Source organism: Rattus norvegicus, chromosome 19 (assembly GCF_036323735.1).
Source record: "Rattus norvegicus strain BN/NHsdMcwi chromosome 19, GRCr8, whole genome shotgun sequence".
NCBI classification, from domain to species: domain Eukaryota; kingdom Metazoa; phylum Chordata; class Mammalia; order Rodentia; family Muridae; genus Rattus; species Rattus norvegicus.
Window position 1 is genome coordinate 46,502,386 of NC_086037.1, and position 15,275 is coordinate 46,517,660.

Sequence of the window (15,275 nt, forward strand, 5' to 3'; positions counted from 1 at the left end):
TCTATGTCTTTTTATTGGGGAGTTGAGTCCACTAATGTTAAGAGATATTAAGGAACAGTGATTGTTGTTTCCTGTTATATTGTTGTTAGAGGTGGAATTATCTTTGTATGGCTATCTTTTTTTGGGTTTGTTGAAAGAAGATTAATTTCTTGCTTTTTCTAGGGGATAGTTTACTTCCTTGTGTTGGAGTTTTCCATCTATTATTCTTCGTAGGGCTGGATTTGTGAAAAGATAATTGTGTAAATTTGGTTTTGTCATGGAATATCTTGGTTTCTCCATCTAAGACTATTGAGAGTTTTGCTGGTATAGTAGCCTGTGCTGGCATTTGTGTTCTCTTAGGGTCTGTATGACATCTGTCCAGGATCTTCCAGCTTTCAGAGTCTCTGTTGAGAAGTCTGGTGTAATTCTAATAGGTCTGCCTTTATCTGTTACTTGACCTTTTTTCATTACTGCTTCTAATATTCTTTCTTTGTTTTGTGCATTTGGTGTTTTGACTATTATGTGATGGGAGGAGTTTCTTTTCTGGTCCAATCTATTTGGAGTTCTGTAGGCTTCTCGTATGTTCATGGGTATCTCTTTCTGTAGGTAAGGAACATTTTCTTCTATCATTTTGTTGAAGATATTTACTGGTCCTTTAAGTTGGGAATCTTCACTCTCTTCTATACCCATTACCCTTAGGTTTTGTCTTCTCATTGTTTTCTGGATTTCTTGGATATTTTGGGTATTATCTTTTTGCATTTTTCATTTTCTTTGACTATTGTGTTAATGTTTTCTATGGCATCTTCTGCCCCTGAGATTCTCTCTTCTATCTCTTGTATTCTGTTTGTGATACATCTATGACTTCTGATTTCTTTCCTAGATTTTTCTATCTCCAGGGTTGTCTTTCTTTGTGATTTCTTTCTTATTTCTATTTCCATTTTTAGATTCTGGATGGCTTTTGTTCAATTCCTTTACCTGCTGTTTATGTTTTTCTGTAACTGTTTAAGGGATTTTTGAGTTTCCTCTTTGGGCTTCTACTTGTTTACCTGTGTTCCCCTGTATTTTTTTTAAAGTGAGTTATTTTTTCCTTCTTAAAGTTTTCTATCATCATCATGAGATGTGATTTTTAGTCCAACTCTTGATTTTTCTGGTGTGTTGTGGGTATCCTGTCCTTGCTGTGTTTGGAGAACTGGGTTCTGATCATGCCAAGTAGTCTTGGTTTCTGCTGCTTAGGTTCTTGGGCTTGTTTCTCTGGTTATTTCTGATGTTAGTTGGTCTTTCTTTCTCTGGCTGGAGCTTGTCCCTCCAAGGTCCCTTGGGCCTGTGAGCCTGTGATCTTAGGAGTGAGAGGACTCCTTGGATACCAGCTTTTTCTGGGCAGGTTTTGGGTCCTGAGGGCTGTGGGACAGTCTTAGCTTTGGGCGCAGATGGAGACTGGAAAGGTCCTGTTCTAGAATGTTCTGTGGTTCCTGTTCCCTGTGTACCTCTGGTGGGTCCTTCTTTGGACAGTTAGTGGAGGGAAAGTGGGGTCTCACCTGTGGGCTTATGAGTGAGAGCACTCCTGAGACACCAGCTCTCTCCAGGCAGGATTTGACCCCGGAGGGCTGTGGCACAGCCTTAGTTCTGGGTGCAAATGGAGACTGGAAGGTTTATAGCATTGGCATTTAAACAGCTCCAGCTTCATGCCAGGCTTGACACTGTGGGGAAGCCGGATATGGAAAGCTTTGGTTTCTACATTTCAGTGTCTGTGATTACAACATGAATCACCTTTCCCCACTAAAACAAACATTTATCTGACTGATATCTTAGCGATATCACAGGTATGGGAAGGAAAGAATACTCTGGAGAATTCAGTAGAACTTTGTAGGCCTTTGAGCCTCCCAGAACCAAATAATTAGAGTTGCCTCAGGATTGAATAATTTCACTGAAGTGTAATAAAGTTTATTTTTTTACCCTCTCAATTGTTAAATTTGGGAGATTCTTAACGTAGAAAGGGGAGGGCAAGCAGTATCAAATCATGCTGATCATCTCCTTGTATTCTAAGAGTCTGTTCTTGCCGGCCGTGTTCTGTTGGCCAGGCATGAGATGACAGTGGTTGCTGGTGAGTCACCAACGTGTGTCATCCTCGCACCTTGGGTTCTCATGCTCAATTCCCTTAGGGGGTCATGTTCTCTGCTTAAAAGAATATTGGCAGTTCTTTGAGCTAATGATTTGTTTGGAGGATGGAAGTCTCCAAGGTGCCACTAACTGCACAGCTTTCATAATGTATCTCTCAGGTCTTTGATCTTTTTTTTTTCTCTGAATATGTGGAACCTTCAATAGCAAGATTAAAGATGCCTCTTCCTACAAGGAAGGCAAAAGTTGAAAACTTAAAAGCTGCTCAGGTTTCCAAATAATATTTTTGTACTTTTTCATTTTGTCAACATCATGTTTGAGGAGCACCATCCTTCATTCATGTAGCAATCGGAACAGAAATCTAAATAGTGTGGAGTCATAGGCTTCCCAAGGAAGCACTGAACACGTTTAAAAAGTGCTTAGTACAAACCAGCTTGTGGGCAGGCTTAACGACTCATCTTGAATTCTATTTGATTCAAATATTTACTTGGGACTGTGTAGGTGTCAAATATCATATATCTTTTCCAGAAAGTATCAAGAATTTGGAATGTGTGTTTGAGAGACCCAAGCTAACTGAGCAATTAATTTTGAAAAAAGATCATGGTACAAAATGAAGTGTAATGAGTGTGTAGGGTGGGGTGTGTGTAGGGACGGAGTGTGTGTAGGGGTAGGGTATGTGAATGGTGCGGTGTGTGTAGGGGTGGGGGTGGGGTGTGTGTAGGGTGGAGTCTGTATAGGGGAATGGACTGGCTTCAGAAAGGTCAAAGGACCTTTAATCAGAACCCAGTGAAGAGCTAGTGAGGAGTTTTAAGCAGAATAAAAAAGAAGAATATTCTCAAAGCACTTTAAGCCGGATTTTAATGTACTTTGACCTAAAAGCACACATATGCAAAAGGGCTGTTTAATAATTTCCTATCAGTTTTATATCCAAGCAGAGAAGCTTGACACTATGAAATGTGTCTGTGGGATGGGAACCCAGTGCTTGTTTATAAGTGTGGGAACAACGGTGGTGACTTCTCGCTTCCGCTGGGATGTAGCTCATCCCTGCACGGAGCTCTGAATCATGTGAGATGAAGCACAGATGGATTGGATTTCTACAGCACTCCGAGGAAGGCTACACCCCCCACCATGCAGACCATGCAGAGACTTAGTATCTGAACCACACTGGGGAATGCATGATTTGCTTCTGCTCCTGAATCTTCTAAAGAAAATATAACCTCTCAGAAAACCTAAAGAGCTACACATTTAAGAGGTATGGATGAGCAAAAGCAGAAGGGTTTTCAAAAGCAGAAAAGAAGGAGTTGACAGACAGACCTGGATGTTATCAGAGGATGGCTCCCCTCATCCATCCCCTACCCGGAGTATTTTTTCACAGTATCATCAGGATGGTGAGAGTTTATTCAAGACAAACCTGAGATCCTGAGCTGCTCAACTTACCCTCTGCAGACTGAACCTTTACCAGCTAACTGGGAACATTTCCCAGAATTAGTTCCTGATATCCCAGGTAGAAGACATCAAAATCTAAGATGCAGGTAATTTACTACATCTTAGTAATTCACTGTTTTATTCTATGGCGAGACAAGCACAGAAAAAACCTTTCCCCTTTTCAATGGTTTAAGTTTCATATTCAGGGTGGGCAAGATGGCTCAGTGGGTAAAGGTGTTGGCCCCTCCGAGGACCTGAGTTTCATCCCTCAGGTCTAATGATGCTAACTTTCCAAGCTGACTCCTACACACACCCTGGTTGTTTATAATAAAAATAATTTAATTATTCCCAAGACAAAGTAGTAGAAAGAGACACTGCTGTAATATATTTCCCAAATATCCAAAGTCAAGATAATAAAAACAATATTAAGTACTATCAGTAGAGTAGATCATATACACTAGTGCCTCAGTCTAGATGCTCTCATCTGTATGCTGTATGACTGGATATTATTAAAAACCATAAGTTGATTGCACATGCCTTATTTCTTGCTTTAAATTATTCCTCACAACTGTCTGGTGCATAGTGTGGCCTCTAAGATTGCTGGGAATTACCCGAGACAGATTGGTTGGTAGGGCCGACCACGTCCACAATTTTATGCGTCTCTTAAACGTTGCCAGCACAATAGGACATGAGAGTATGACCAACTTCCAAGTAGTAATGAGTGAACAAAGACAAAATTACCAAGCAAGTTCAAGTCACCAACATGTGAATAAACCCGATAAAGGCCTTAGCCACTAAGAATGACACAAAATCTAAAGTGTTTCTGGAAACAGAAACCTTACCCAGAATGGGGTCATATTCGACTTGAGTTCTAGTCTCCTTCCAGGACAGCAGGCAGTTGAGGCTGTTCATGTCAGCAGATTCGATGTAACCGTTCATCGTCAGCATCATCTGGTGGGCTCTGGCTATCCCATAGTGGACTTTGGTTTCATCCATGAGCGTCGTTTTCGTGACCTCCATGGCGGTGCTGAAAGCTTGTTGGAAGTAATCGGAAGCCTTGTTGTATTGCCCCTAGCGAGAAAGAGAATAAAGTCACCTTTGTTATTTCTTACCTTACCCACTTCACAGATTACGTCACCTTGCCTCGGCATACCCATTTTTGAGGAGGATGAGCTGGGAGGCTGGCTTTTCATCAGAAAAGGCTGCCTTCTGTGAGCAGTGGCCACTCGATGGGCCGGATCTTGTAATTAATTCAGTCAGAAAGCTGATGGACAGCTGAAACACAGGAAAGGCAGAGGCAGGAGGAAGTAGCAGGAAAAGTGAACTGATTGCCACTGATTTCAACAGAATCTTACTGATTCTGTCACTGTGTTTATCCAGTGAAATATATGTCTGTCTTCTGTTTTCACTTGTAGCACGAGGGTGTTTGATGTGAAGCCAGTCACAGGAACTGATGACCACATGCATGTCTCTATTGCTTCTGGTCACCGTTTAGCTTTCCTAAATGCACCTGCATTGTTTAGCTGAGAACATGGGAGAATCTACATTTAAAACATATGATCATAATATAGGACCGAAACAAAGGAGAGGATTGTTTAAACGCCTATGCCTTTGGTAAGTTCACTGTAGCATTTCAAATTTTAGAAATTTAAGATGTTTTTCTTTTACCTACCCAAAAAACTATTGTTCAAATAATAGCACTTGCCTTGGGAACAGAAGTGCCAAGGCCAGGAGCAAGTGCTTCATATACGTCATTAGCTGTCACATGTCACCTCTGAGGACAACGAAAGAGCATCTCCTTTCTCCTCCAAGCCTCCTAAAAGTCTGCACACATGGTTTTCCCTAAAGGAGGAAATTGCTTCCAGTTTGACCTATACCTGTGGAGACTCTTAAGGATAAACTTCTATTTTTCACAGACTTAAGGTGCTTTGGGGGGTTCCTATCTCTTTCTCTTCACCAGTTTCCCAAGTTTCTACTTCACAGCCGTGTGTGGAGCCCAGGTCGAGTTATCCACCGGTTCAGCGTAGGGTTCTACAGCACAGCAGGAGATTGCCGCTCCCACAGCCTGTTCTGCACTGGGCAATCATTTGGAAACATTCAGAGGCTCCACATACACATACAAAGCACCGATGAAAACGAACGTTAAGCTCCTGACGTGGTCATTCAACAACTGCCATGCACTAAAAGACCCACACTGTAAACATGTATAAAACCAAATAAACAGAGGGTCTGGGGAACACTCAGTGGATAAAGTACTTGTGTTGCGAACAAGAGGCCTGGAGTGTGAGTTCCTGGCACCCAGAGAAAAGCTACAGCCTGTCTGTAATCCCAGTATCATAGGATGGAGGCAGGCGTTCCCCAGAAAAGGCTGGTTGGTAGAATAATCAGATTGTCCAAGCTCCAGGTCCTGGCAGAGACTACACTTCAGTAAACCATGTGAGAGAGACTGAGAAAAACACAGGACTTCAACCTCTGGCCTCCACATGCATACACACACCCACACTAAAAGGAGATGTTTAAACCATGATTAAACACTCCTTTCAAAAGAAACCTTTATAAGGAACACCGTTTTGCAATAAAGACTTTAAGCCATATTCCCATACCTTGTAAAAGCAATGAGAATTAGAACCACCATGAATGTGTCGTCACCCTCCACGCCAGCAGACGGAAGCAGCTTCAACTCCATAGCCCTCCATGCCATTTTGATGAGCAGTCGTAAGGAGGTCTTTGCCAAGGTGAGGAGTAGCTACTCTCAAATGCAGCATGTGTCACGCTGTAGCTCCTGTGTCCACAGGGCAGACTGGGTGGACCCCCTATTTAACTGTCCCTTCTGCCAAACTTGCTGACTGATGTGGAGCCCTTTTTATTGTGTAAGTAATAATTGCTTGTTGCTGTAAGCGATTCAGTCTTTCATTATTATCGTAAAACGGGATTTATAATGAGCGAAGATTTGATTAAAACCATGTCAAAGGTTGCATCTGTGTTCCAATAATGTATGATTGAGAACCATAACAAATATTAAGGATGCTGAAGACACAGATTATCTTGATAGATACCAGTGAGATTCGATACAGGAAAAGCCGCAATTCTGCAACTGATACCCTTAAAAAGCAAAAGACGTGAGGTTGAGGCGTCTAATTGCTCCTGCCATATTTCTGAGCCTTGGGCTGTTTATTGATTTCAGATGAGAGTTTGAATTTGGAAAAACCAAGGACTATAAATTAAATGGCCATATATTTAAACTTCCAGGATTTTTCAAAGCATTGTGCATTCATTTTCTCAGACACGGGACAACCACTGTGGGTGAGCTTTGGTGGCAGCCCCTGATGCTCAGCAGCAAGAGGAGGAGGGGAAGGAAGCATAAAGCCTGAAAGGCTGACGGGGCCATGTTTAACCCAAGTGCCTGTGGTCGCTAAAGCAGGATTCCCCTTAGGTAGCTGTCCTCACTTCAAACTGGGCCTTGTATCCCACCTTTGGATGCACAAACAGCTGTTATGAACCTCTACCAATGAAGAATCCTCTAAAACACTGCCAAGCACATGTAATATTCATTCTTTTCAGATGTTAGCATTCTTAAAAACATACCTTTGGGAATGAGTTTTCCTTAATGTCTACTATATTTCCAGATTCTTAATTCTTTGAAAAAGCTTACTATGTAAATTTAGTCTCCTCTAAAACTCTGTACAACCGTCTAAAGTTCATCTTTGTTTTCATGTCATCTCTATTATAAATGTACTATATTTCCAGATTCTTAATTCTTTGAAAAAGCTTACTATGTAAATTTAGTCTCCTCTAAAACTCTGTACAACCGTCTAAAGTTCATCTTTGTTTTCATGTCATCTCTATTATAAATGTACTATATTTCCAGATTCTTAATTCTTTGAAAAAGCTTACTATGTAAATTTAGTCTCCTCTAAAACTCTGTACAACCGTCTAAAGTTCATCTTTGTTTTCATGTCATCTCTATTATAAATGTTTAATGATTCTAGAAGTCAGTTCTGACAATCTTAAATATAAGCTTAGGATTGTGCTGCAAATTCTAGAGGTACCACTGCATTCATGAAAGGAAAACTGCAAGAAATGCTCTGAAAATCCCTGACAATTCCAGAGTTCCGTCTCAGTGACATCATAGACCTGGAAACAAAGCCTATCATAGAATTCTCATGCATTATTCTGTTTCCTACCAGATCCTCCTCCTCGTCTAAAAAGTCACCTGCCCAGTAAGCAAACTCAAAATAAATGAGTGTTTTCTCAGTAGTCAGGGCAACATCCTCTCTCTCTCTCTCTCTGCCTCTCTCTGTCTCTCTCTCTCTGTCTCTCTCTGTCTATCTCTGTCTCTCTGTCTCTCTGTCTCTCTGTCTCTCTGTCTCTCTGTCTCTCTGTCTCTCTCTCTGTCTCTCTCTCTCTCTCTCTCTCTCTCTCTCTCTCTCTCTCTCTCTCTGTATGTGTGGTGTTTCTATGTAACTGGGCTTGCATACATGTGGAGTTGAAAGAACAAGTTTGAGGATCAATTGTTTTCTCCCACCTTGGTTTGGAGGATTGAACCCAGATTCTCAGCTCGTGAAGAAGTGCTTTGGCCTGTTAAGCCATCTCACTGATTCTTTTCTGCTGCTAATTTAACATAGGAACTACTGTTCTTTTAACTGTGATTATTTTTAGATCTTATGGAGGAGTGAGAAATCTTATAAGGGCAGATACTTGATTATGTCCCCAAAATTCTCTCACTTGGCTACTTTATATTAATTACATATTTTCAATTAACATTCCATCAAAAGATCACATATAGAGAGTGGCATGGGTGGCCCATTCTCCCTGATTATGTAATAAAATATTAATTAAGGAAAGAGTAATATTATTTATTGATTTTATTATATCAATTTTTTGAGACAGGGTTTATCTGCGTAGACCTGTCTGTCCTGGAACTCACTCTGTAGACCAGGCTGGCCTCGAACTCACAGAGATCCACCTGCCTCTGCCTCTTGAGTGCTGAGATTGAAATCGTGTATCACTATGATAAAGACTATTTTTAAGATCACTAATTTAAATTATAAAAGCAAGACCATAATCACAGAATATGCCAATTATAGTGCTTTTCAAATAACAGTTTTGCCTCACAACTTCTGTCTTACAACATTATATTTTGGAACTTGTTGCTAATAACATCATTAAAGATGTTATTTTAATTGAGAAGTGAGAGAACGGGCAATAAAACAGTAACTGCAGAAGGGATCTCACCTCTTGTGATATATCACGAATGTCCAGAATCCTCCAAGTTTTATAATGGTGATAAACTGATACAAGTTAGCTTTTAGTAATTGATGCCATCTTTTGGTATAAAACTCTTCTTTGAGCATCAAAGTATCAGATAATAAATCACAGTTGTGACATCAAAAACACTTGGCAAAACTTGAGAACATGAAGTTATTACTCCTGTTTGTCTCATAGTCCCTGTCTTTCTGACCCGGGAGGAACAGGCGGACACTTGGCATTTGTGTCATATGGCATCTCAGTGTTTAGTGTTTGGTGGATGGTAAAGTCATAGCATTCATAATCTCTGATATTTCTGAAGACCAATACTTTAAAAGAGTCTGTTGGTGTCTTTTGATTCAGTGTGTCAATTCAGCTATGGGGAGGATGCAGTCCCCTCTTTGATGAATCTTGGCATCCCTGCCCACCACCACTTTGTCCTGAAAAATAGACTAAAGCTCAATGTGGAGGTCAACAGAGAAGTGGCAGAGGCAGCGGATGAGGCATGATGAGACAGAGGAAGGTCCTGGGGGATGGACATGGAGTGCAGACAGTGGAAAAGCAAAGTGGGAGACAGAGGGAGCAGAGCCAGGCAAAGATGACAGTCCTGAAGGAGGAGGCAGGATAGCAGGGGAAAGGTTAAGGGGGCGGGAATGGAGAGGACAGGAGGCCTTAAAAGCTCCTTCCACAGGATTTCCACAGCGGTCTCTGGGCAACAAAAAAAATGGTGTTATGGTCAGCACATTGGCTACTTCTGGTGTCTTTGTGCTGTGAAAAACCCATTCTGAATTGCCCTTTAGAATCGCTGCTGTGATGGTGGCTTCTTCTGGGGAAGGCAGAGGAACTAGGGGAGCAACAGCGGACTGAGAGAAATAAGAGGACATGACTGCTCGTAGGAATTATTCCCAAAACAGAAAAACCAAAAAATGACTTTCATTCATTTGTATGAATTTCAAACTCATTTCCCTAAAACACAGTGTAGTGGTTAAAGTGTGGGTTGGACTGTTACGAGGGCTTTGAGTCTGGAGGACTTGAAGTGAGTTGCACTCTTGGGGGATCTGTAACAGGGAACTGGTATGATTGTGAGCAGTCATAGCAACACTCACCACACTTTTCCTGCTAGACTCCTACAATCCAACTTGCTCTCCTTACTAACTCAGTTCCCTTTTCCCTCAGTATTTACACTGTGTACAGTGTATGCTTGTGTTCACATGGATTGAGCACCTGTGCATGGATGTGTGTGAACATATGTGTGGAGGCCAGAGAGCAACATCTAGTTTCTCTTGTGACCACTTTCCACATTTTTGTTTTGAGGCAGGGTCTCTCTTACTGAACCTGGGGCTCACTGACTTTGCTCGGAAGATGAGCCCCAGTGACCCACCCATTACTGAGGTTTTAGTCATGTGCTACCTAATTTTTTTTTTTGAACATGGTGTGGGGGATCTGAAATCAGGTCTCTATGCTTGCAAAACAGACACTTTAATGACTTAGTCCATTATTTATTTATTTATCATGTGTGTATGTGTTTGTCTGTGTGTATGTGTATGTGTGGTATATATATGTGTGTGTGTGTGCATGTGTGTACATGTATGTGTATGGTGTATATGTGTGTGTGCCAGTGTGCATGTATGGTGTGTGTATGGTGTGTACATGTGTGTGCATGGGTGTGTATGTGTGTCTCTGAGTGTGTGTGTATGTGTGTGACTATGTGAGTTTATGTGTATCACCTATATTCAGATGGCTGCAAAGGCCAGAAGATGGTGTCAGATCCCATGGAGCTGGAGTTATAAGTACTTGTGTGCTGGGAAGCGAGCTTCTTTTGCAAGAGCAGCAAGGACTCTTACCCTTTGAGCTATCTTTCAAGCCCCCTAGTGCTGATTTTTTTAAATTAACATTTTTAGTTGCTATATAAAATAATGGCTTTCATCATGACACATATACTGTTGCACCTTGTCATGTTTACTGCCCTGCGCTATCCCCTTCCCAGCCCCATGAAATGAAAAATCCTTGCAAGATGAAAAAAAAATTCAAAGCACCTAGAAGTGTAAATAACTTGTCCCAGGTCCCAGATCTTATGAGTGAGGGAGCTGGGCTTGTCACCCAAGCGGTGGGATACCACAGTGGTGCTTTTAATCACAGAGCACTCAGATTAACACAGAGTGCATGAACACAGTTGGAGAATATAATTACCCTAAAAAATGATAGATCTGACTCATGATCAAAATAGCAATTATAACCAGAGAAACTGGCTTCTTCCATACGGTTTCTAAAGGAGACCCTGGGCAACTGAAGATATTAAAATTGATATTACAACCGGTGCGTTTACGAATCGTGGTTCCTGGGATGCTGTAAACCCCCATCTAAATTCCCTTTGTAATCATTCTCAGGACTTTCTTTTCTTCTCCAGTTGAGGCTTACTAAGGAGTATCCCAATTGGATTAAAAAAGAAAAAGAAAAAGAAAGAGAATTTGGACCAAGAGAGAATGTCAGAGTGAGCTGATAAGAGTCAACAGTTTTCACAAAGTGCCTTTGAATTTATTGCATTGTTCCTCACAGTCAGTTACTTGGTACACCGAATGGCAGTGTCACCTGTACCCAAGACAGCTCTGAACGACAGATGGAGGAAAGAGATCTTTCTAGTTCCACTCCTTGCCTTGGGTCTGGGCTACATCCTGCAGTCTCAGGCATTTTCCACACTGACTTTTGGGATGGCGGGTTTAAACTGAGAACAGACTTCAGCCTCTGCAAGCTTTTCCACACAAAGGACACAGCACTCACCTTTTCATTGTAGATGTCACCCAGCATCGTGCACGCTTGAATCACATCCAGGCTTTTGAAGTTGTTTCTTGCAATTACGACGAACTTCTCCAGGTATTTAATTGCTTCTGTCATCTCTCCTTGGCTAGGGTAAAACAGGAAACTGTTAGTGTCCATCTCATCATTGTTGTGAAAGGAAGGGGTTTGTGTCTTACCTGGAGAGAATGGTGGGTGTTGGTCAGGATGGTGAGACTTAAAACACACACATTTCTTTTTTTTTTAAAGATTTATTCATTTATTATATATAAGTACACACTGTCGCTGTCTTCAGACACACCAGAAGAGGGCACCAGACCTGATTATAGATGCTTGTGAGCCACCATGTGGTTGCTGGGAATTGAACTCAGGACCTCTGGAAGAGCAGTTAGTGCTCTTAACCGCTGAGCCATCTCTCCAGCCCACACACACATTTCTTTAGACCCCACTAATCTCTGTTAAAGTATGCAATGAGCTAAAACACAGTTAATTTTAAGGTAATTTTTTGAATTCTAAGTACAGCAACTCCTCCTCATCCTCTTCCCCACTCCAACTTCTCCCATGTCCCCTCCACTCCCTCTGAAAATTCACATCCTCTTCCTCTTTAATTATCATTAGACACACACACACACATGCACATGCATAAGCACAGGCACACACACATGAATACACACGGAAACACTTGGGCATGCACACACATGCACACATACATGTGCACACCCATGCACACATATATGTGCACACATACATATGCACACATGCACATGCACATGCATAAGCACAGGCACACACACATGAATACACATGGAAACACTTGTGCTTGTACACACACATGCACACATACATGTGCAAACACATACACACATACATGTTCACACACATATGCACACATGTACATACATATATAGCCTGCTGTGCCCATTTAATGATGCTCATATGTATCTTTTTTTAGGGTTGACCACTTGAGATTGGCTAACTAACCTATCTAGGGGCTTGTCCCTGGAGAAGGCTGATTCTCCCTCTCAGCAGCCTGCATCTCTTCGTTTAGGGTGGGGCCTTGGAAGCTTTCTCTCCCATCCATGTCAGCATGTTAGCTGGTACTGTCACTCTTCAAGTCTTTTTTAAGTGATCATAATGTCAAGATTACATGGGTGTAGCTTCCTTGTCATTTATGGAAGACACAACCTTATAGTAGACATCCTGGTCCTGAGCCTTTCCAACCTCTCTTCGATGATGCTCCCTGAGCCTTAGGTGCAGATGTGTTGAAAACTCAACCTTGTAAAGCCTTAAGGGTGGTTGGCATGAATGTGAAATGGCACCACAGCTTTAGAAAACCAACAGTTCCTCAAATGCTGTAACACAGAGTTAATGCAGGATCTAGAAATCTGGCTCCAAGATAATGCAATCAAGAGAAACAGTGATGTGTCCACACAAAAACCCACACATTGATGTTAGAGCAGCATTTTGAATAATAGCCAGTAAGTAGACAGTACTGAAAAGTTCATCAATTAGATAATGACTCGGGACATGGTAGGTCCATATAGTGGAATATTACTTTGCCATGAAGATGAAGCACCAATACACGATAAACCAAGTAAAACTTGAAAATACTACATGAAAAGAGTTAGACTCAGAAGATTATATATTGTGTATTCATTTTATACCGTGTGAAGAATGGACAAATCAACAAAGACAGAAAGTAGGCTAGTGGCTGCCAGAATCTGAGGGAGGAAGATGAGTAACTAATGACCCACACAGGATTTCCTTAAAGAATAATGGAGAGTTCCTGAAACAGAAGGTAGTCATAGCTACCCAATTCTGTGCATGTATCACAACCACTGGTTTGTGGGATTTAAAAGAAGAATTAGTATAGTTTTATGAACTGTCTCAATAAATCTTTTTTTTAAAAAACTTCTAAAAAGTGAAAATGCTAGATGTACCCTCCTTTAATTCCCAGAACTTGGGAGGGTCTCTGTGATTTGAGGCTAGCCTTGCCTACACAGTAAGTTCTAAGTAAGGCCACACAGTGTTACATAGTGAGTGACGTAGTGAGTGAAGGAGTCAGCCTCTCTCTCTCTCTCTCTCTCTCTCTCTCTCTCTCTCTCTCCCTTCCTCCCCCCTTCTCTCACCCATGCCCCCACCACAGAGTAAATATTGTTTTGTAAGTGTCTTTTGGCAGCAATATTTCAGGCATCACTAAAGCAGCACACATAAAGTGGTTTATATTCTAGCAAAATGCTTAAGGAGACCCACACCTTCTAGCCAAGTCCACAGCATAGGGTAGTCACTCACATACTTTTGCAGGCAGGCATGGCTGAAGGTTGGATAGAGGAAAGACAGAGTCCACAGGAGAGCTGAGCATCAAAGAAAACCAGTCATGTGGATGTTTGGAGTTCACGACTAGTTTTAGTCAGGGACTTAATGAGATAAGGATGTAGCTCAACTGGTAGGGTGTCTGTCTGGTGAGATCAAAGTTCTGGGTTGGATCTCTAGCCTCTCACCAACCATGTGCCATCCTAGTACTGGGGAAGTAGAGATGGGGGTGGGGGCATCAGAAGTTCAAGGTCATCCTTGTGAGTTACAGGGGGTCATCAGAAGTTCAAGGTCATCCTTGGGAGCTACAGGCTGGCCTGAGATACATGGAGCAGTGTCTCACAAGCAAGCAGGCAAACTCTGAACTTTAACAGTCTAGCGGATGTCTTATAACAGAAAGGCTTCTCTGTCAGCTTGGTGGGCTAAATGTAAAGCCATATGCGGCTTGAGCTGTGACAGTCACTATGAATGACACAAAATAGCTAGAATCCTGCAGTGCCTTGATTTGACAGTCTGTGTATGAGCAAGACTGGTAGTGGAAGGGTAAATTTGCTCTTAAAAGGCAATTAGAGGGAATTTAAAGTCAAATCTCATGAGCACAATACTAACTGAGTATTCATAGAGGTCATAAACTGTAATGCACACTGAGGGGCTGCCCTTGCATGTTGAACTGTAGACAACGGAAGCGCAGTACACTGTTTAACTCACGGGCCATTGCCTCCTCCTCCACCCCCACCTAGGTCTTGCACACACAGTGAGGGGGCACTACCGTGAATGATCCTAGATTTCCCCACCCAGGCCTTGCATAATGATCCCAGATTCGTTCTCCAGATGTTTGTCCTTCTCATTCACTGTCCTGCATATCCTGACAATCTCTGCTCTCTCCTTTTGCCTACATAGGTCCTTTGCTTCTGACCTCACCCTGACACTGAGCCCAGGCAGAGCTCGCTCCCCCCGCCCCCCGGAGTTCCATGCAGCAGTCTTGCTCCCCCAACAATGCGTGGCTGTCCTGGGTGTATCTGTAACAGCACAAGGTGTGACCCACTGTGCACCAGTGTTTGGCAGATCTGTCCTGCTTGGGTGTCCTTTGCTTGCCTCTGGACTTCAGACCTGCCTTTCCTGTTTCCAGCTACTCTTATCCTACAAAGGAGGCAGGCCCCTTCCAGTGTCAGTCTCAGGGCAGCAGCACCTGCTGAGAAGGCAGATGATGTTTATGGGCGCTTATTAGGGAATTCTGTCATACCACAGAGGGAAAAATGTTTATTAAATAAATTAGTGAATTTTGCCCCACGGTAGGATTATATGTAGAGATTTTTTCCTTCCTTCTTTTTTCCTTTCCTTCCATTTTTATCTGTTTTCCTTTTCTTTTTTTATTCTCTCCCTTTTAAAAATGCTCTTTTCTA

At 42.0% G+C, this 15,275-nt stretch overlaps 1 protein-coding gene across 3 annotated transcripts in view; it reads right to left on the reverse strand.

Moving 5' to 3' along the window:
• Ttc29 (tetratricopeptide repeat domain 29) overlaps nt 1–15,275 on the reverse strand; it is a 218,366-nt gene that overhangs the window by 65,860 nt on the left and 137,231 nt on the right. For 2 of the 3 annotated variants that reach the window (XM_017601216.3, NM_001013890.1), the window contains exons 10-11: nt 11,545–11,668; nt 4,362–4,590 (exon numbers count right to left, since the gene is read on the reverse strand). In XM_017601216.3, coding sequence (XP_017456705.1) covers nt 4,362–4,590; nt 11,545–11,668 — 353 coding nt within the window. Of the gene's footprint in view, nt 1–4,214; nt 4,591–11,544; nt 11,669–15,275 lie in introns of those variants that run through there. The other variant, XM_063277892.1, reaches the window with a different exon arrangement.